At 45.4% G+C, this 20,915-nt stretch overlaps 11 protein-coding genes and 2 non-coding genes across 13 annotated transcripts, besides 2 other annotated features; 8 read left to right on the top strand and 5 right to left on the bottom strand.

Annotated features, from left to right (window-relative positions):
• Positions 1-1,272: 1,272 nt before the first annotated feature.
• AGOS_ADL393WA (ADL393W-Ap) lies at positions 1,273-1,542 on the bottom strand (the record flags this gene model as incomplete). The annotated part of the gene is made up of 1 exon (NM_001355314.1): positions 1,273-1,542. The coding sequence occupies one exon, from the start codon at positions 1,540-1,542 to the stop codon at positions 1,273-1,275; it is 270 nt and encodes an 89-aa protein (NP_001342252.1).
• On the bottom strand, positions 1,523-1,951 carry AGOS_ADL393W (ADL393Wp; the record flags this gene model as incomplete). Its single annotated transcript, NM_209056.1, has 1 exon — positions 1,523-1,951. The coding sequence occupies one exon, from the start codon at positions 1,949-1,951 to the stop codon at positions 1,523-1,525; it is 429 nt and encodes a 142-aa protein (NP_983703.1).
• Positions 1,952-2,054: 103 nt separating this feature from the next.
• On the top strand, positions 2,055-2,363 carry AGOS_ADL394C (homeobox domain-containing protein; the record flags this gene model as incomplete). Its single annotated transcript, NM_209055.3, has 2 exons — positions 2,055-2,117; positions 2,178-2,363. The coding sequence occupies 2 exons, from the start codon at positions 2,055-2,057 to the stop codon at positions 2,361-2,363; spliced, it is 249 nt and encodes an 82-aa protein (NP_983702.3).
• A 55-nt stretch (positions 2,364-2,418) lies between these two features.
• Positions 2,419-2,745, top strand: AGOS_ADL395C (ADL395Cp; the record flags this gene model as incomplete). Its single annotated transcript, NM_209054.1, has 1 exon — positions 2,419-2,745. The coding sequence occupies one exon, from the start codon at positions 2,419-2,421 to the stop codon at positions 2,743-2,745; it is 327 nt and encodes a 108-aa protein (NP_983701.1).
• Positions 2,746-2,766: 21 nt separating this feature from the next.
• Positions 2,767-3,799, bottom strand: AGOS_ADL396W (ADL396Wp; the record flags this gene model as incomplete). Its single annotated transcript, NM_209053.1, has 2 exons — positions 2,767-3,346; positions 3,795-3,799. The coding sequence occupies 2 exons, from the start codon at positions 3,797-3,799 to the stop codon at positions 2,767-2,769; spliced, it is 585 nt and encodes a 194-aa protein (NP_983700.1).
• Positions 3,800-4,474: 675 nt separating this feature from the next.
• Positions 4,475-4,987, top strand: AGOS_ADL397C (Hsp20/alpha crystallin family protein; the record flags this gene model as incomplete). Its single annotated transcript, NM_209052.1, has 1 exon — positions 4,475-4,987. One exon carries the CDS (start codon positions 4,475-4,477, stop codon positions 4,985-4,987), a length of 513 nt encoding a protein of 170 aa, NP_983699.1.
• Positions 4,988-5,378: 391 nt separating this feature from the next.
• AGOS_t0058 lies at positions 5,379-5,452 on the top strand. Its single transcript has one exon. It is a non-coding gene; the product is annotated as a tRNA-Val (tRNA).
• Positions 5,453-7,989: 2,537 nt separating this feature from the next.
• Positions 7,990-8,652, top strand: AGOS_ADL397CA (ADL397C-Ap; the record flags this gene model as incomplete). Its single annotated transcript, NM_001355315.1, has 1 exon — positions 7,990-8,652. One exon carries the CDS (start codon positions 7,990-7,992, stop codon positions 8,650-8,652), a length of 663 nt encoding a protein of 220 aa, NP_001342251.1.
• Positions 8,653-9,893: 1,241 nt separating this feature from the next.
• AGOS_ADL397CB (ADL397C-Bp) lies at positions 9,894-10,478 on the top strand (the record flags this gene model as incomplete). Its single annotated transcript, NM_001355316.1, has 1 exon — positions 9,894-10,478. The coding sequence occupies one exon, from the start codon at positions 9,894-9,896 to the stop codon at positions 10,476-10,478; it is 585 nt and encodes a 194-aa protein (NP_001342250.1).
• Positions 10,479-10,527: 49 nt separating this feature from the next.
• On the bottom strand, positions 10,528-10,617 carry AGOS_t0057. Its single transcript is given in 2 exon segments — positions 10,528-10,571; positions 10,581-10,617. It is a non-coding gene; the product is annotated as a tRNA-Leu (tRNA).
• Positions 10,618-11,369: 752 nt separating this feature from the next.
• AGOS_ADL398C (ADL398Cp) lies at positions 11,370-11,834 on the top strand (the record flags this gene model as incomplete). The annotated part of the gene is made up of 1 exon (NM_209051.1): positions 11,370-11,834. The coding sequence occupies one exon, from the start codon at positions 11,370-11,372 to the stop codon at positions 11,832-11,834; it is 465 nt and encodes a 154-aa protein (NP_983698.1).
• A 2,057-nt stretch (positions 11,835-13,891) lies between these two features.
• On the top strand, positions 13,892-16,549 carry AGOS_ADL399C (ADL399Cp; the record flags this gene model as incomplete). Its single annotated transcript, NM_209050.1, has 1 exon — positions 13,892-16,549. One exon carries the CDS (start codon positions 13,892-13,894, stop codon positions 16,547-16,549), a length of 2,658 nt encoding a protein of 885 aa, NP_983697.1.
• A 916-nt stretch (positions 16,550-17,465) lies between these two features.
• Positions 17,466-18,638, bottom strand: AGOS_ADL400W (ADL400Wp; the record flags this gene model as incomplete). Its single annotated transcript, NM_209049.1, has 1 exon — positions 17,466-18,638. One exon carries the CDS (start codon positions 18,636-18,638, stop codon positions 17,466-17,468), a length of 1,173 nt encoding a protein of 390 aa, NP_983696.1.
• A 77-nt stretch (positions 18,639-18,715) lies between these two features.
• Positions 18,716-20,556: a telomere (Chromosome IV left subtelomeric sequence. Shares some sequence similarity with other subtelomeric regions.).
• Positions 20,557-20,915: a telomere (Chromosome IV left end terminal telomere repeat. Composed of approximately 20 copies of a 24 base repeat unit, and occasionally sequence varients of this repeat.).

Raw genomic sequence — 20,915 nt, 5'->3', positions numbered from 1 at the left:
ATGGGAAGTAAGATATGATTCATGTTAGCTATTCCACTATAAAGGCTGAGTATTAGTCTTTTTCGATTTGACTTTCCAGGCCCTTCATACTCAATTAAACTTTGTGGCTCAACTAATGTGCTAACACGAGCGTGAAGGAAACTATCTATAGTCTCGAACTTAGCTTCAGTTGAATAGTAAGTCATCTCTGGTTTGCCTGATTGAGTACTAGTTAGAAAGGTTTGTCTATTTGCCTCTAATAGTTGCTTTAAACCTGGCCTGGGGAATATAAGATTTCTTCATACGGACATGCCAGAATAAGCCAAATCTCCGTGAAAAATTCCTACTCGCGAATAGTAAATCTCCGAGATCTAGAATTGCATAATTGGATTTCAGCCGAATATATGCATGACCCCGGTCAAACTTTTATGGGGTACACAAAGGATGCAGTTAAATTGCATTCCGCTAATCCAGCGATATATTCAGGATATGTCTATTGCGCAGTAACTTACGTCATAAATAATAGGCAACTATTTAAGGCACACTCTTGAGCATAAATATTTAACCATCAACGCAATAAAACTTCCTCTAATATCAGATATGTTAATATGAGAACTTGAGCGGGTTTTCGTACGATTTTCCCGAACCGGAACTACACATCACCACAACATAGTATGTAACACGGGTCGTTCAATAAGTTTTTTATTGAATTGCCCCAAGTGGAATAGCTCAAAAGTATTCAGGACATAGACTTTCAAATACTATAGCCGACTTGAATCTGGATATTGTATCTCAGCAGGCATTCTTTATCGCACTCTTTGGCACTAGCAATATACTCCTCCTTCCCGGTTCCATGTTGCCAAGCAAAGCCGATAGCATAACACTCAATCGGTACCACTGGTGGGTAAATATAGTTTCTATCTCATCATGTCATAAAATAAACATACCTATACAATTAGATAGTCATCGCTATGTCAGAGGGAGGAGGTAATCGTATAATATGAAATTTTATTTTAATGTCACTTAGTACGGTGCTAACATCAGCGACGCAGACGCCTGGCGCGGAAGTGACGGGTAGCCGGGTGGGCCTCGCATAAAGCAAGGAGTTGCGTATGTGGAACAGAGCACGTATGGTGGCACTAGGATAGTACATGTATAACGGTGAGCTGTTGCCAAGCGGCACGGGCACTGACGCGCGCGCGACACTGGCGCCGCGGATGACACTGGCGCCGCGGATGACACTGACGGGGTCACACTGACGCGGCCAGTGACACGGACACAGCACGATGCAAATTACGTAGACGCATGGATGGCATCATTTAGGTCTAAATTCTCGTGAAACTTGTGGAGCTCAGAAAGGAGCCGTTGGTCGTTGCCGTCACGTTCACAATTGAGGATTGCGTTGAGGGTTGCCACGTTGTCGGGGCGGGCCAAATAAGCGTTGGAATCGGGGAATTTGGATAAAATATCTTTACCAACAATCTTCCTGCCTCTGATATGGTTGAGGGATTGGAATTCGGCGGTGGGGCCGGAGTAACGAACTTTACAGGGAACTAAAAACATCTTCAATCCTTGAAAAACGACCACATAACATTTTCACTTTTTTTTTCTGCTGCCGCCTTTTTATCACGCGGGGCTGGGGGTGCAGGGAGCGTGCGATGACGCGGAATGCTTCGGCGTCGGTGAGGGCAGCAGCAGGGGAGTGGTTGTGCTTGTGCCAGTTTTGCTCGAACTCGGCGAGAAGTTGGAAGTATTTTTGAAACTGGTCGGGTGAATGCTTCCATATGGCACTGACGATCTTGGATGAGGAGTTATGGAAAATTGTCCTCATGATGATAAACTTGTTTCTTGGTCTGCTTGGCTTCTTTGAACCTTCTACAAACTCATACTTTGGACAGCCAGCAGGCTTAAGAAAGTTGGACGAGTAGGTAGAAGTTCTCTTGGGTAACTGTAGGTTAATAGTTCTGGTCATGGTTGGTTGTGGTAGGAAGAAAGCAGCACGCTCCTTTTTCTTTTTTTTTTTTAAGTGAGACGAACTGAATCGAACCAATCTTTCCTCGCTCCCCACAACTCAAATGTCAAGTATTGAAGAAACAGCTCAAGCAATCCAGGCGATTTGCAGTGTTCTGCTAGGTGAAGTATGTGTGACGAGTCTCATTGTAATCCCAGCCTCTGCCTTACTAACAGGAGATAAACAGCGAAGAAGAACAGTGTTACCCAAGGAAACAAAGGAGTTCCTGGAAAGTGTGTTTGAAAGGAAGCGTTGTCCCAACGCCAAAGAAAGACGGGCAATTGCAGAGAAATGCGGGTTAACACCTATACAGATAAGAATATGGTTCACAAATAAGCGAATGCGTTCCAAGACGCGAGGTGCGCGCTTTTAAAAGGACAGCTGAAAATTTTCTCTGCTTACCTTCTACCTCACACCCCACCGCCACCATGTCTATCGAAAACCTCAAGTCGTTCGACCCCTTTGCTGACACCGGCGACGACGAAGCCTCCTCCTCCAACTACATCCACATCCGTATCCAGCAGAGAAACGGCAGAAAAACGTTGACCACCGTGCAGGGCATCCCCGAGGAGTACGACCTCAAGCGCATCTTGAAGGTCTTGCGGAAGGACTTTGGCTGCAACGGCAACATGGTCAAGGACGACGAGATGGGCGAGATCATCCAGTTGCAGGGCGACCAGAGAGCCAAGGTCTGCGAGTTCCTGATCACGCAGCTGGCGATCCCCAAGAAGAACATCAAGATCCACGGGTTCTAGGCGCTATGTACTTTGTGTAACTCAATACATATCCTCCTCCTCCTCCTCCTCCTCCTCCTCCTCCTCCACGTCCCTCTGCGCCTCCGCATAGTACCTCACACAGTACGGGAACAGCTCCTCGCTGAACAGCCTGGCCAGCTCGTCGCCGTTGGCAAACTCCTCGCCCGGCCGCTCGCCTGTCCACCGGAACCACGCAAAGAACGTCCCGTCGTAGCGCTTCGGCCACTCCATCTCCACCGCCGCGCTCCGCACTTCCCCGTCCTCCCCCACCGTGAACTGCTTCCTCACGCTCTGCGCCCGCAGCCTGCCCTCCACCTCCCCGAACTCCACCGTGATCGCAAAGTCCCACGCCCCGGCCCCCGCCCACTCCACCTCCACCCGCCGGATCGCCTCCACGTACCGCCAGTCCGCCGCCCGCACGTAGTTCGCGAACTCCCCGTGCTGCGTCAGCACGATCCCCCAGAACCCCGCGATCCCCTCGATCGCCTTGCTGCGCCGCGCGTACACCGGCCCCAGCCGCCGCTGCCGCTCCACCTCCAGCGCCCGCTCCTCCCGCTCCCGCTCCCGCTCGCACTCCGCAAGCGCCTCCAGCGCGCGCGCCCTGCTCCCGTTAGTCCCCTGCCCGCCATTTAGCGCGGGCCCGCGCCCTTACGTGGTTTACGGATGCAGCGTCCGCTTCGCGGCGCTGGCTTTGGTGTGTGGGTGGCTGCCGCCGGTGTTTCGGGATGCACAGACGTCCCGTGCCGCCCCTGCGCCAGCTCCCGCTCCCGCGGTGTACGGAGGTCTGCGCTAACCGAGCCCACTTGCCTGCCGCCGAGCCCAGCCCGTATGTACGGCGGTAGCAGCTTCAACGGTGGCTTACCGAAGCGCGGTGCACCCCCACCCCACGAAGCACGGGCGCTCACGGGCGCTGCAGAGTGCGGACTGTAGGCCGGGTCGCATCGATGCGGTGGAACCCACGGCATGCGGTAACAGCTCCTGCTGTGATATGCACGTTGGACGGACTAGTAGCATAAATGCTACTTCTACAGGACATTCGCCTGATTTACCGCATAGAATGGAGCCGAGGGCAGATGCGAAGAACAAGAAGGCTAGGCGGCGACTTGGGCTTTCCTATGTAGCGCCGCATACCCCAATGGAAGACCTATCGGTAACCGGTAAGGCTAGCAAAACGAAAACAAGACCGAATACGGTAATAGCGGTACCTTAGTGCAGGAACGGGCCGCAGAACACGGCGGAGTTACAAGTCTCATTCCGGTACAAGCAGTCCGTCCAAGCTTATTCAGACGTGACACTGCTTGGAGCACAATAGACATTGCGCGTGAGTCTGACTTTACAGTCCTCACAAGCTGCTATTAAAGCTCCAGTAGCCGTCGGATCGTATCCCATTGTGCGAAGAACGCCGCCGCGTGCGCCAGCCCAACAAACACCATCCGCGCGCGGATCGTATGCCAGCCACAGTCTCCGCCGAAGAGAGATGCTGACGCCGCAAAAGAATTGGTCTGGCGGCCGGGTGCGCCCTGCCACGTTGGAAGTGCAGATCACGTGATGCTCCCTGGTGCCAGAAAAATCTGTAACGTTCTAGCGTCAGCGTCAGCGCTCTTGTCCCGCGCAGTGGGGGGAGCGTCCAGCCGTATAAATACGCACAGCCCATCACAAGAGAGGCATCCGTCTTTGTGAGATCGCCAACCAGAGGATACCAGATAAGAGAACTATACCAGAGAGCAAAATGTCTTTTAACTCGCCATTTTTTGACTTCTTCGACGCCATCAACAACGAGGTCGCCAACTACAACAGGCTACTTGGTCGCGGGCACAGCTCCTCTGCGGTGACCAAGCACGGCAAGAAGGACACCACGGACTGGCTCACGAATGCCAGGATCATTCCGCCCGTGGATGTCTTGGAACAGGAAAAGGACTACGAGGTGCACGTCAGTGTGCCGGGCATCGTGGACCAGGACAAGATCAGCATCGAGTTTCACAGCGACCGCGGAGAGCTAGTTATATCGGGCGAGGTGCCGACAAAGGAGACCGAGGAGAACAAGGACGGCTGGCGCGTGCGTGAGCGTGCCACTGGCAGCTTCCGACGTGTGGTCGGCTTGCCGGACAAGCCTGGCGTGGACGCAGAGCACATCACTGCGAACTACGAGCATGGGGTGCTCACGTTGCGCGTGCCAAAGCTGGAGCCTCGCGAGAACCAGGCAGTCCGCAAGATCCAGGTCGGGCGTGGCAGCGCCAAGTAATCTGCGTCGCTTTGGTTGTTTTAGTATGGAATAGCATGGATAGGTATATATTAAAGAAACATTGACTGTTTTTACACAAGGATGTATGGCGTAGAACGTGCATAATTGTCCCAATGTCGCTGCGCTTACCGGGCCTAGTGCGTACCGTATGGCACAGTAAATGATGGCTATGAGCTACCTTGATGCTATCCGCAAACGCAAGTAGGTACCAAGATTGCGTTCCTGGCTGCTGCAGATGGCGCGGATCGCCCTGTATATGGACGCACCTGGATCCAAGGTTTATAAAATAAGTACGAGTGGGCGCCCCCCTAGCACACGCCTAAAGAGTCGTCAGGCACGTGGTTTGCACCGGTTGTGTTGGTCGGTTTCGCGGCGTGCGTTCTTCAAGGTTGGTTTCGTGGTCTAGTCGGTTATGGCATCTGCTTAACACGCAGAACGTCCCCAGTTCGATCCTGGGCGAAATCAATTTTTTGCACCCGCGGTTAAATATCGCGCTGACTATCATCACTATCTACGATATGACTGGGTTTTTGCAGTTGGTCAGCACATTCGCAGCCTAATGTGAAGATGAGAGAGCTACATTGCTAGAAACATTTCCGGGGCTCAATACAGAGCTTAAGCCTTTTGCAATATATTTATATTGACATAGTTGAAGGCATGAGAAAGCTGGTGCTCTTTTAATCGTAGTGGACAAGCCCCCGTTGCATACTCTCTTCGAGAAACTTAAATTCTCAGTTATATTTGGTGCTGCGGGCGCAGCAACAACTGGATATCGTGGTAAACTCTCACCAACCCTCTACGCTGCGACTGATTCGATAATTGAAGTTATCATAACCACAAGAAATATGCGGTGTTTATATGCCATTGAGTTTAAAATAGACGTCTCCATAGTTCATATCCTGCCCTTACGCCTGATCGCGCAATTGTGAATCTTCATGCGTATAGAGTAAAATAGCCTATTGGACACACTCCTAATGGTTTCATTCCTTGATTATCCTTGTCCAGAAACTGCATATCCTCCATTGTTCCGCCTGTAAACCATTACACCTGCACACCGCATTCGTACTAAGAAAAGGATACCAACTATCAATGAATGTTGCTAATCCTCATCATTGCCCGACAAGGGGTATTTAAGATATGGTATCTCTTAAGAACCAATGGCAGCAGGAGTGACTGTAGGGACCGTTCTTCACAACCTTTGCAATATCTCTGGTAGTATAGCCTTGGAAGTCGAATTGATCTGAGCAATATGGTTTTCCATAGATTAGAACTCCGATCTATCACTTTCCGTCGCGTTGCTACAAGTCACAGATAGTATTACTATAGCAACAATGCTGCTGTTGCAGGTAATAAGTGGTTTGAAAAGTGCCGAGAAATCATTATGCGCTAACTTTTATCAAGTCATTCGCGTATAATATTGATATCCAAACTGATAACTATCTTGGCGATATTAAGTTGGCACATTACGCAAAGATACCACCCGTTCCAATATTTCGGGGTCAGCTTTTAATGATTCTTATACAGATCTTTGTGAATCTTGGCGTTATTAATTGGCAACTTCATAATATTGAGAACTATTGCGATCCTTAACAGCGGTTTAAGTTTACATGCCCAGGAATCAGAAAATACGTCAATACTTCTTTCATGTGAGATTCTATTGATCCAAAGAGAATTTCTGAACATTTCTATCCTATAATGAAATGGTGCTGGTTAATTGTGGCGTGTGAAGGATTGTTCTTCGGACTATGGAAAAAGCTCAGTCTCATGTCTGAAATATACCTTATCCTGACCGGTTTAGTAGAATTATTTAATAATGGGATGATTATTGCTGTTTCTTCCTATACTTTTCAGTATAATACTTCTGGTCTTTGTGTGGGTTTCATTAATATGCTTTACATGAGAAGATACTATCTTATATGGGAGAAATTTAATGAAAATGTGCCCAAATTTTATTATTTGCAGGTCTTGCTTACACTCAGTTTTAGTGCATTAATGTGATTTGAGTTGAAAGAGGATACCTCGAGCTGAATCAGGCCATGTTCCTAGATAAAATTTGTCTGAAGTTTTACAAGTTGGTCCTTTCTTAGCTTCAAAAGCTTGACTCAGGCGGAGCCAATACAGAGTCAAACATTCGAGATAGCCATGAAAGCTATCTACTAACAACAGAGCACTTAACATCAAATATTCTCAAGGTGCCGGAATGGATGAAAAAAGTCGTCACTGCCTCACCCTTGAGGCTGTAAAACTTTAGAGTTCCATTTTACGAGTAATATGGAATAAACTTTAAGAAGTTTATCTTTGGTTTCAAAGACCCGCTTAAGCTCTATCAGTTATATGGAGCACCCTCTATGAAGAAAAAGTGAGCGTCTTGGAAATACATGTGTACACGGCGATTATAGCCATAACTTCCTCTCAGCAAGAAATAGTTATATAATCAATCCTCCATGAGATCACAGTAGACAGTTCTCTAAATAAAAAAAATGTTAACTAAGCTTAAATTTATTTAAGATAACGCAAAATATTTTTTCGCTACTGAAAAGATTATATCGGCTATTCTGCGAGCGATATGATAGAGAGTGGTGCCATCATGTTTATCCAATACCGATAAACATCATGAAGACGAGTAAAAACACCTCTATAAACCAAATTAAGTATAATATTACGCAACTGGACGGTTAATCTTGCTCCTTAAAAATGCTTTTATCAACCGTATCTTTTTAGTCTATAATTTGCATGTGGTAGAGTCCGTATATCGTTTATTTGTGTATCATAGCATATCTTGAATTCACAACAAATGAGAAAATTTTTAAACACCATTCCCCTGGCGACATAGACTAAACATGCTAAATGACCATTTTTAAAATCAAATTTCTGTAAAAATCTCATAAGAGACTCTACGTAACTCACATTAAAGACCTATTGTGGATACCATTCATGAATAGATTCTTGGGAAATTATTCCTATCCTGAAGACTCCTCCTTTATCCATCCGCAAGCAGGCTCATGCCATGCTACACCACTCTTGTTATATATATTATCGCTCATTCATGGGTATCCATCCAGCTATGTTTCTCAATCAAAGAAAGATACAACACTACTATGACAAACTTTCTATACCTCGTAACTGCATTCATTTCGTTCGCTTCGGTTGCGTTGACTGCACAGAGTGAGAAAGAGGCAGCAGCAGAATTAAGATCTTTAATGTCCAAAGAGAAGACTTCTTTTCTGAACACAATCACCGCCACTGATGGTAGGCCTTTCAGCCTTGTGCACTACCATGTATCTACTGACAGGTGTGAAGGAATGGAGAAAACGGGTGAGCCTATTTTGATTGTAGTAGACAAGTCACCCCAAAGTCATTCCATTAGAAACAACGGGCCGGCATCCTTTTCCATAAATGATAACTCAATTCAGTACAAGATGAACGGTGTGCGCAGTACGTTCTATGGGTCTTTTGAAGAGCAGCAACCAACCGATGAGCTAAAAAAATGCTTCCTAAGTGTTCATCCAGATTCACAGGCGTTGATCCCCGGTTTTAACCCCAAGTTACCTACTCGCTTCTATAAGCTTAAAATATCAGGTATTTTCAATGTTCCGGGCGCAGCAACCAATGGATACCACGGTGCAGTCTCACCAAGCCTCTACGCTGCGGCAGTGCCGGCTTAAACACTTTAGAGGTTTCTTCTCTTAAGCTATTATCTATAAAGACATACGTATAACTATTATGGTAAAAAGTTTTTCAAAATGAAAAAAAAAAAAAAACATGCGCAAGGAGCTAATGAGCCACCATTGAAGATAAAGATACGCAAAAATTTTCCAAATTACTTTCTACATATGGGATTATTAGGGATTTGGGCAACATATTTGAATGGTTTAGAATTGATCAAATTACTGAATGAGGCACTTATTGTATTGTATTTCTATATGAGTTCTGCATTCAGCAACATATTTCTGAATAAGGTGCATGATATCTGAAATTTTCTTAATCCGAGAAAACAGTTACAGATGTTTGTATTTTGCAAAGAAAGAGCTGTAGAAATTTCCACATAATCCTTAATGGGTCATTTCTTGCGTATTCACTTTATGGTTGCCGTATAATTTATTTATTAAAATTATAGAGTGCATTGAAATGAGTTAATAAATCCTATCAGTTCCTTGTACAAAATTCCAACATTACTGAGGAGCACGTAGCATTATTTTACCTGATAAATGAATCGTAAATCCTTTTTCTGATATTTTAGTGAAATATTAGCATAGGACTGTTAAACCGCTTTATAAATTCAGAAACAATTAAACCTGCCGTTACGTAACTAATACGGGGTGTGGTAATCAACTGGAAGTCGTAATCACCTGGCGGCAAATATGTACATTTTATATAGACAAATAGGAATTACATTCGCATTACTACGTAGTAAGTCGCAACTTATCTATTAGTGCTGTATATCGACTTTTTTGGAGGTGAAGTAAATCATACCTCCGATATCCACGCGGCTATGATTAGGCTGACTCCCTGACATGACTTTACCTGATTTTCATGAATGTTAAGGGGCTAAATCTGCTATAACTCCATTAATACTTGCCGCAATAATCCCTGCAACCTTCAATTGCATCCACTAGACTCAGGCAACCATGCCAGAGGTTCTCATCTTCCTCAATCTGAAAATCTTTTAGTACAATTCGAGCTTATTTAATCGAATATCCTATCATTCAGTTTCTAGGCAGGTTCTGCCGCTTAATCTACCAGCATGGAAATACACAGCTTGCATAGTACAATTTACTTCTAAAATATTCTGGTGATTATCCTTCCATATGAAACAATTTGTGTCGAAGATAATGTAACCGCCCTGATACGTATAATAATTCCTTCAAGCCATACAATGACTATATAACGCCTTCATCACATATGAATGAGTTCTGCCTATTGGCACTCAATAGCAACAATGAAGTCGATTTTTTCATTAGTTACATGTTTTTTGGCACTAGTTACTTCGGCTTTCGCGCAAGCGTCGCAGGAGGAACAACAAGCAGCAGTGCAACTCAGGAAATTAATTAAAGACGAAAGTTCTTTCCAGTTGACAACAATCAATCAAAACGGTACTCCATATGGTATTAGAATGTACTATATTTCTCCCGACAGATGTGAGGGAGTAGAGCATGACGGCCAGCCCATTTTTTTGATGGTCGACACGACACTACAACAAGTAAACGCTAAAAACAATAACAACGTGTCTTTCTCAGTTGCGTCTATATCGATTGAAGACCCCATGAAAGCACCTCGTGCAAACTTCGCGGGTGAGCTCGAAGTACTCCAGCCCATTCCAGCCTTGCAGAAGTGCTTTGCAGACGTGCATCCTGATGCTAAACCTTGGATACCTAGCGGCCCTAGCCCCGTAAAGTTCTACCGCTTTAAAATCAAGTCAATATATTATGTCGCTGCGAAAGCTGGGTATAATGGATACATTGATCCAGCGCTATATGCCAATGCTAACTAAGAACATACACTATGCTTTATTATGACTGATATTTAAAAAAAATAAATAATGAGAGCTACGGGATTTGAACCCGCGCATCCGTAGATATCAGAGGGTTTACAACCTAAATCTGACGCCTTAACCACTCGGCCAAACTCTCTTATATGAGTGTGTATAAAAGGCGCGCCATACGTACGAGCAGGTTGGCCACGTGAACTGGCTGCCCAGGGTCAGAGCTGTATCCGCGAGTATCCCAAAACCCGTACAGTACGAAATACCCGCGCCACTTCCGCGGCAATGCCAGATAACACTCGCCACGGTGATTGTTATAGTAGGTTTGCACGTAAGTTATGCGCCATATGCCTTAGAGGAGTTGGGAAGATTCATAAATGATGGTTCCTAGATTGTAGTTATTGACTTTCTAGCATGTGAGTGGATGTCACTTGCAATCTCCAGCAACAAAGCGTACCGGCCTGCTACGTATTCTTTGTAGTCAATCATTGCCCTTGGTGAATACTTGTCGCTATACATATGCTGGGTTGCTGCGCAAGCGAGGCTTACAGCGCGGCTTGGCACGATGGGCACGTGACTTGTCACGGTGAACAAAGTAGGGGCCAAGCCCTCTCCTCAATTACGTCAGCGCAGAACAATGACGTATATCCGTATAAAGTGCGCAGAACAGCATAACAGCGCGGCAAAAGGAGGGGCGCAGCGATCGGTGCTGCATATAACCGCGGGCTGCTAAAATTGGGTATTTTGATCCGCCAGAAATAGCTTTCTGGCACTGCGCGGGTTTGAAGCCGCAGCGGCGCAACCTGTATATAAGCGACAGCCGGTCCTATACTTTTGTATCGTGTGCTCCGTCATCAGCAAGCATTGTACAGCAATTCCAGCACCACGCAACAAGACAGAATGAAGTTTATTTCCAGCATGCTCCTAGGCGCCGCCGCTCTTGCGAATGTCGCTCTTGCTGACTCTGAAGAGTTTAACTTTCTAGGCTTGAGATCTGGATCCAAGTTCCACTTCTCCTCCGTTCACGCCGACAACGGTGCTTTGAAGCTTGGCGGCAAGGGTGAGGCTTTGTCTGCTGTGATCACGGACAATGGAAAGTTGAGACTCTCGGACGGTAAGTACGCTGTTGTGACGGCTAGTGGCCCAATTATTGAGGGGTCCGAGCAGGATGCCTCGACCGGGTTCTCTGTTGCAGAGGGCTACTTGAAGTACGCTGGTAACTCTGCATTTGTACCTATTTCTGTCGGCGATAGCTACGAACTCTCTGTCCGTCCAATGGACCCTTCGGATATCGCGATCAGCATCCGCGCCCAGTCCAAGACAAACGTTGGCGCGGCGATTCCAGACTTTCTAGCAAACCTTTAAGATAGACATGCAAGCTGGACCTAAATAAAAATTAAGTTAAAAAAAATAATTTTATACTTGCACTCTGAGGCTAAGTGAAACGGCATCTTTACGTAACTAGAAAATTCTCCGAGGCTCCTATAGCCTTAGAGAAGGGAACCACAGGACCCAATGAGCCTTTTAATAAACAACATACTACAATAATGTTTGCATAGTAATCAAAAGTACAATATGAATGTCGACAAAGCGCCCCACAACTATTATCGGTGGGTATGGGTGGTAATGAGGAGAAGGCTTTACCTATATAGTAAAACAACTACCGTACTACGACGGAAAATATATGGTATATTCTAAAGTGAACCAATCAGCAGCGGTGGTGGTCTAGCAAAGTAGAGACCGGAATTAAAAAAATTAGGGATCGTAAACTTATGACAGTATACCAATGGAAAAAAAAGCTGTTTATAACAGATGTACCATCTCTCAGAATATACTGAAAGTATTTCCTAATCGGTATTCCTTAGCAATCTGCAGGTCATGTTGGATATATTCCGTATAACTTTGCACATCATCCATATGGACGATTTCACTGAGTAATTTAGGGAGGTTGTCTGCGGGATTGTATCTGCGACCTGCAATGAAACTGTATCGTAACGCAATTGTTCAGGTGTATGGGTGTACACGGAAATATCACGTGATAGTCATTAGTGAAAGGGCTACAGGCCATTATCAATTAACAATAATAAACCTGCTCGGCGCTGATAACAAACACTGAACATTGCGCCGCATGGGTCTTAAAAAATTACGATTAGCTATGAAACGAATTTATGGAATTAAACCAGCGACAATACTAAAGTATTTTAAGATAGAAAGCATTGACTGGCAAGTTTCGCCGTTGTACGAGCAAAAATTTTTGCCTATACGTAGACCCTAAGAAATGTCTCTGCAGCAGGCATTATAGGAGACTCTTACTGTGGCTTTCGTAAAAAGTCAGCTACGCACCCTTACATTTAAGTTTCTGCGATCATTTCTGTGGAGCCCTTGTTGTCTTCTCTCCATGATTGCAGAATTTTTAACGTGTATACTTGCAACTTGGACATCCAAAAAGTCATGTGGAACAACTAAGTTCCTTGTAGCGCGTGCCTAAAGATGGAATACAAACATATTTGGTTTACATTGGGGCTCCTTACCGCGTTTCATTGAAGCTGGAGAAGATCCAAAACATAGTTCGAACAGTTAATTCAGTGAAATTAACTGTAATTAAGACACTAAACACAGTCACTTATGCGTGGTGTCTTTACTACTCAAAATTGGCCTGGAAACCACAACTTCTCAGCGGCAGTGGCGCGAGCATTCAAGAACGATTCTTATGCAAAAGAGATGCATAAGAATCCTAACGTGTTTAAAGTTTCACGGAAGTAATATATTGCTACAACACTATGTGAGCAGAGTTGCAAGTTCACTTAATTTTCGCCGGGGAAAAAGATCATAGTGCAAATCAATAGGGCAGTCTTTATCTCGGTACTCTTATGAAGATGCACGGAAAATTCAATACTGTTTGAAGTGATTTTATCGTCGCCATTTGTTATCTATTTTTTGGCAGGACTCTTTAACTCCGATTCCCGGCTACATTACATAATCATTATCGCGGATGACTACTTCCTAATACGTAGAAGTCAGATATTAAAGAAGCCACCGGCCGTTTTGTTAAATTTTTCTAAGAAGAGCCAATCCTACGAGAGGATTATCGAGTTAGTTTTTTTTATCAGTTGAGTCACCGATAAAAAACCGTGTAAGAGCTGTAGATTGACTGCTGCAGTCTACATACTCAGAGCGAATACTGGCTGCCGCCACAGTTAGTTAGCAATGACCAAAGTTATCAGCAGCCATTATTAGCGCTTATCATGCTCGCTTAGAAAAGCTAACAGTCATGTAACGGCTTTCAACGGTTTTACTTGGCACTATACAACTTTTTATATGGATAGAGAGAGATATGAATGGATATATATATGCAGCTTTAAGTAAACATAAATTTCAAGGTAGCTATCAATGGAGCTTAACCTTGCTCGAAGAAGGTAAGCATGGAGAAGTTGTCGGGAGAATTTAAAGGGTCTCCTCCGTACTTCAATGAAGACAAGGATAGCAGCTCGCTATCACCAAGTTTACCTAGTCAAGACGATAAAAAGTACAAATACAATGTTTCTGCAGACGCACAAGAGACCAAAGAGGTCCTGACTGAGGATCAATTGATATATATCACTACTCGAATGGGCTATGAACACGCTACAGATCTCGAGCATATCCCTGAATCAGTAAGATACCTAGAGTCCAAGCTTGCGGACTTGGATGTCGAAAAGTGCTGTGAAATTATTGATGTACATATCAAGGAGCACGATCAGGACCCAAATTTAAGTACTGAGGATTGGAATGATCTAGTTCGTTTCTCTAAGAGAGATTTTGACCCCAAAAATCCGCAGCAGGTGTTTGAACTTAAAGTTGTTGCAGCTATCTTTCATTATTATTCGCCATACGTGGAAGTGAGGGCGGTCGCAAGCCCTGTGGATGATCCGACCATTCCAGTAGAGACTTTCCGTGCTTATTTCTTGGCGACTCTTTGGGTGGTTATCGGTAGTGGTTTCAACATGTTTTTTGCGCAGAGGCAGCCAGCAATCAGTCTTGGAGTATTTGCCGTGCAAATGCTGGTATATCCATGTGCAGTTTTGTGGGTGCGCGTGATGCCATGCTGGGGTTTCAAAGTCTTTGGTCGCAGAATTGCGCTCAACATTGAGTCTCAGTGGAGTGAGAAGGAGCAGATGTTTGTGACACTGCTGTACAGTATCACCAATGGCGCATTCTACTCTGAATATAATATTGTAACACAGCAAATTCACTACAAAAGCCCTATGTCATATGCATATCAATTTCTACTATCATTTTCACTTCAGTTCTTGGGGTTTGGATTAGCTGGAATCATGAGAAGATATGTCGTGTATCCATCAATTGCCCTTTGGCCATCCAGTATGACTACTATAGCCCTAAACAAGGCACTACTAAGCTCCGACCACTCGAATGGTATTGGTAGAAAAAAAATGTTTTACATTACTGCGACGGCCATATTTGTATACAATTGGTTTCCGACATACCTTTTCGAAGCCTTGAGTACCTTTAACTGGATGACTTGGATAAAGCCAGATAACTTCAGTCTTGCAACTGTCACCGGTGGGATTAATGGCGTGGGACTGAACCCAATTTCGACTTTCGATTGGACGAACATTGGAACGAGCAGCCTTTACCTCCCGTTCAGAGTAACACTGACTACGTATTTGGGAGGCCTACTTGCAGCACTAGTCACTCTTGGCGTCTATTATATGAATTACAGAGAATGCCAGTTTCTTCCAATATTCACGCAAAGCTTATATAATAACAGAGCAACATCGTACCGGGTAGAAGAAATACTGACTGAAGATCGAAAGCTCGACGAGCAGAAGTTCCAGAAATATGGATTTCCATACTATACTGCAGGTAACATTGTGGCATATGGGTGTTTTATGTGCGTTTACACCGCTCTTGTAGTGACATCCATTCTGCAGCAGGGGGCATTTTATGGACGGGTGTATAAAACTTGGATCCTAGATTTATGGTCGCTGAGAAAGCCGAGCTCATGGCGTGCAGTGTTCAGTAATGATAAGCACGTGCTAGACGATTTCCACGATTCACACAGTCGGATGATGAGGAAATACAAAGAGGTACCTGAATGGTGGTACATGACTATATTCATAGTTTCAATTGTAATTGGAATCATTGTGGTGAAAGTATTCAAAACAAATACACCTGTGTGGGGATTATTTCTAGCAGTAGCTTTAAATTTTGTTCTGTTACTTCCAATCACGTTACTACAAGCGACGCGCGGTGTTACTATAGGACTGAACCTGTTGCTGCAGATGATAAGTGGCCTGGCACTACCGGGAAATCCCTATGCTCTAATGTTTATCAAGGCCTTTGGGTATAATATTGATGGCCAAGCTGATAACTATCTTGGCAATATGAAGTTGGCACATTACGCAAAGATACCACCCGTTCCACTATTTCGGGGACAGCTTTTAATGGTTCTGATACAGATCTTTGTGAATCTTGGCGTTATCAATTGGCAACTTCATAATATTGAGAACTATTGCGATCCTAAGCAGCGGTTCAAGTTTACGTGTCCGGGAATTAGAACATACTTCAATGCTTCTGTTATGTGGGGTGCTATTGGGCCAAAGAGAATTTTTGAACATGTCTATCCTATCATGAAATGGTGCTGGTTAATTGGGGCGTGCGTAGGATTGTTCTTCGGACTATGGAAAAAGCTCAGTATCATGTACAAAAAGATACCCTACCCTGACCGGTTTAGTCCGGTAATATTTATCATTGGAATGCTTTCTTTTGGTCCTCCCTACAATTTGCAGTATACTACCTCTGGTCTCTATGTGGGCTTCATTTCTATGTGTTACATGAAAAGATACCACCTTCGCGTATGGGAAAGATATAACTATGTCGTTGCTGCTGGTATCTCCTGTGGTTTAGTGTTTTCTGCTATCGTGATGTTCTTCACCGTTCAATGGAAGGGTGTCGAAATATCATGGTGGGGGAATACGGTTTCATATGCGGGTCTTGATTACGCTCGGGTACCGCTTCTCAATGTGACTGAAACAGAGAGAGGATACTTTGGACCAGAACTTGGCCAAATTCCTGGGTAGCATAAGCGTGTCCTCTTACACACTGTTCCTGCCTCGTGTCAATGCTGTAATTTGATATGGCTTCATATTTATTTTTGGATGTCCTTAATTAAACGTTAAATTTGCACATATATTGGGTACAGCTCCTGTTTCTGTATCGATATGGATGCCTTAATGAAAATATCTATTAAATAATGCCCGTTTCTTCAGCTGTATCTCTGAAGAACGCCGAAGTGAAGTTAGTTACTTTGCTAGATACCCGTACGAAAATGGAAAACGGGTACTATAATCACAGCACTACCTTGCATTGATGACTGGACTAGAAGACATACATATTACAACTCTACTACGCAGTTTTCAGGTCCAGTGTCCCATAGTGTATGGGTGTACCGATATTGCTGGGGTAGGAATAGAGATGGATCATTTATTACGAGCGGAGGAAACCGGCAGCTATCGGCGGCTTCAAAGGAGGAGGGTTTCCTTAAATGAATTTTTAGACATGCAACCCCTAATTGCTGCACTTCGGAATAGTGTTTCCTTCTATGATACTATCCTAATCTGGTAGTTTTGTGCCGTAGGTCAAAACTAGGGCGATCCACTCATAGGTCCCGGAAGTCAATCTGCGTTGGAATGAATTTTAGGAGTGGATGTGCGAATATCTCTGGGAAAACAGCACTCTGCTTCTGTAGGCGGTCCCCAAATACAGATGAGATCGCACTGCAAAGCATGGGTTCTCAGCGCTTAGACATCCAAACTTAACCAGCAGGCAGGCAGGTACTTAAACTACTCACTTCCCAACTCTCGAAGCGATTTTTTACTAGTTGTAAGGATACGAGGTAGCATGTGTTTCTACTTTGTTAAAGCTCCTCTGTTCAGCGTGCCCGAGCAGCAATGTGTATTTCTCGCGATCTTATGTAGTGTATATAGCATTATTTTGTCAGCCCACAAGGCTGACGGTGGAAAGTATAAAGCTGCAACAGACTCCCATAACAAAATCGCTTTGTACTACGGATACAAAGAGTATCATGCTTGATAAGAATCTTATGCAGTTTGATGTAACCAAAATGTAACAAATGCAGAACAGTATGGAAAGCAATCTTACCACAGTAGCGAATAGCAGTCCCACAAGTACGTAAGCGTACAGTCCAGACTTGCCAGAAACTTCACTTAGAACCGAGGCCGGGTATGCAATGATAAACAAGAATACTTGCAAAAGTAAGTGAATGAATAAGATGCCAGCAACAGCCATCTTGATGATTTTTAGGTTATGAACCACTCTAGCGCGTTTCAGGGAAAAAGACTCGTTCTCTAACATAGCATCATTGTCGGGCTCATCGAAATAAGCTCCCAAAGACAACTCCATTGCTCTCTCTTCAGCCAGCACATATTTGCAGATCAGTATGAAGTTTGCAGCTACCGGAACCCAAGCTACAATCGAGTACAATACACAGGCCTCCCAAATAAAATATTTTGCAATAGCATCCAGAGACCAAGACTTAACTGATGGAAAGAAGTTTAATAAGCAACCACTAACATATAGTAACTCTGGATCAAATATTATCAGGTATATTGAACATAGTGCCAAAGCTGTGAACTTCCATCCATTCATCAGGCGCCCAGCCGGCGCTATGGTCTGTGCCATTAACTCAAAAGAATAGCAATTGAGGATTGCATAATTTTTGAGGTTAGCAAGGAGCTTCTCCGAATCTTCCTCTTTGAATAGTTGCACGGCTCTGGCCAAAACGCAGTTACAGAAAGCAACATGGCAGACGTAGCAGAATAGCCAGCATATGGCCGTTCTGTACCGGTATCGTTTCAGAGCAGTATCGTTTACTGCATCAACCTTATGCCCTTCGATGGAGGTCTTGCTCTCTGTATCGCGCAGCATCTCAGCGACTACGTGGCAGCGGGCTAGCGTAAATAGTGGATTCAGCCGGCAGTTTTTATGGCGAACGAGGGGTGACTGCTGCGCCAGGAAACGCACGATGGTGCCGGTGCACGAATGGCTGCAGGTCCGCCTCTCCAAGTCTTTCTCGTTGGTGCTTGGCCGGAGCCCCCAGACGTGTACGCAGGCACCCCACCACAAGACCTCAGAGAAGGGAGCCAGCATGGCGATCCGGACAATTACTCCGGCGCGCGCACTCCGGATAAACTAGTTGTGCGGGTTTGGCATGAGGCAGCGTGGCACGTCTGCTATTTAATACCTGAACCGGTATATAATAGACTACTATCATGAGATTTTCCGTCACTGAAAGTACCGTTTACGGGGGATGGCATGGGCCGTGGTAGCGCGATGACACGGCGGTCTGCCATAACTGTTTGGTTTCGGTGTATGGAGGGACAACCCCGGACAAGGCCTGCGCCGTCTATCCTGGGCACTGTGCCTCCAGATGGAGAGTAGTCTCCACAGAGAGCTCCGTACAGGCAGCTTATCAGATTTTGACGCAGTGGGGTTCCTAAATCCAGACGCGCACGGTGCCCTATGGCGTCCGGGTGCATTCACCGTAGGACAGCCGGACAAGGGGCAGAGGATAAGAAGCGGCGGTAGATATAGGCACGTCACGCTGGATGGAGAGACAGGCTTCCAAAAATGTATAGCTGTAGAGTGTAGTAAGCAAGGACATAGACAGTCCCGGAAATTCTATTACCTCTGAAAATCTAATGAATGCATTAATATCTAAATCTATAATGATACAAACCTTTAAATCTTGAAGATGAATATGAAGTTTTCCAATCTTCATCTCGTGGGAGTCGGCAAGTTCCGACCAAAACACAGTAACAGAAAGCAGCATGGCTGACGTAGCAGAATAGCCAGCATACGGTTGCACTGTTTTTCAAATAAATTATTGAATTACAGTGTTAACCAATAAATGATGTTAAAATTATTATTATTATTATTATTATACCATTCTGCTACGTAACTGGATCAGTCTTTCGATCATTGTCCAATATTACCACTGCTGTATCATATAGATATTGATCATGATTCAACGTGATTCTTCTGACAGTATTAACAATTATGAATTTTTGGCTATCGCTCTGTGCGGAGTCAAGGAACAAACTTTCTGTGCGTCACTTTACGTGTGCGTCTCGAAGATAAGAGACACATCGCACTCCAAAAGCTTGGAGGGAGAAGTGTAACGGATACGCCTGTGATGGACAAGCGATGGACACAAAGGATATGTGCTGGCCAGCGGTTGGCTAACACTATAAAAGGGGCAGGCGCGGTGATAGCTGCTCCTGGTTGTAGTACGGTAAGCCACTAGCAAAGAAATATGAGAATCTCCCAACTTGCAGCTTTAACTGGATTGTTCTTCAGCAGTGTCTGGGCCAGTGATTACTCTTATTGCGTTGGTTACATCCTCTCTCTTGGGGAGAGCTACGAAGTTGCTCAACATCTCTGCCGGTAATGATGAACTGCGAATGAATCAGTGGCACTCCAACAAATATGTAGGAACTGAAACAGCTATATAGTTTAATTACTAGAAAATACTATACTTTATGACATAAGATTTTCCGGGCGGAAAGTGCTGTTTGCGGTTCAAGATTAACTAGGTGCAGCGAGGCTACGAAAAAACATCTTGTCGGTCTGGAATAGCGTGCAGTTTATGGGGCCGTTAGCGAAGACTGCGGGGGATGGCGTGGGCCGTGACAACGCAATGATACGGCGGTCTGCCATAACGGTTTGGTTTCTCTGTATGGAGGGACAACCCCGGACAAGGCCTGCGCCGTCTATCCTGCGCGCTTGTGCCTACAGATGCAGTGTAGTGTCTCCCTAGAGAGCTCCGCACAGGATGCTTCTCAGATTTTGACGCAGGGCACTCCTGTCGGCGGCTAGTTTTCCGGGCAGTGTATTCGTGGGCAGAGGATAGAGCAGTGGCGTGCAACAGGCAGAGGATGGAGGCCGGGCAGAGGGTACAGGCGGCAGGTGCAGGCAGAAGCAGCTGCGCGCAGCAGGCAGAAAGAGGACAGTTGCAGAGGCAGGACGCGTGAGGGAGATCGCGCGGGCGTGGAGGCGCGCAGCAGGCGGGTCTCTCAGCGGTGTGGTGTATGGGTCTCTCAGCGGTGTGGTGTATGGGTCTCTCAGCGGTGTGGTGTATGGGTCTCTCAGCGGTGTGGTGTATGGGTCTCTCAGCGGTGTGGTGTATGGGTCTCTCAGCGGTGTGGTGTATGGGTCTCTCAGCGGTGTGGTGTATGGGTCTCTCAACGGTGTGGTGTATGGGTCTCTCAGCGGTGTGGTGTATGGGTCTCTCAGCGGTGTGGTGTATGGGTCTCTCAGCGGTGTGGTGTATGGGTCTCTCAGCGGTGTGGTGTATGGGTCTCTCAGCGGTGTGGTGTATGGGTCTCTCAGCGGTGTGGTGTATGGGTCTCTCAGCGGTGTGGTGTA

The sequence above is a fragment of the Eremothecium gossypii genome, chromosome IV, assembly GCF_000091025.4.
Source record: "Eremothecium gossypii ATCC 10895 chromosome IV, complete sequence".
In the NCBI taxonomy this organism is placed as follows: Eukaryota; Fungi; Ascomycota; class Saccharomycetes; order Saccharomycetales; family Saccharomycetaceae; genus Eremothecium; species Eremothecium gossypii.
Note: the sequence above shows the minus strand (reverse complement) of the source record. Positions and strands in the feature narration are given on the sequence as shown.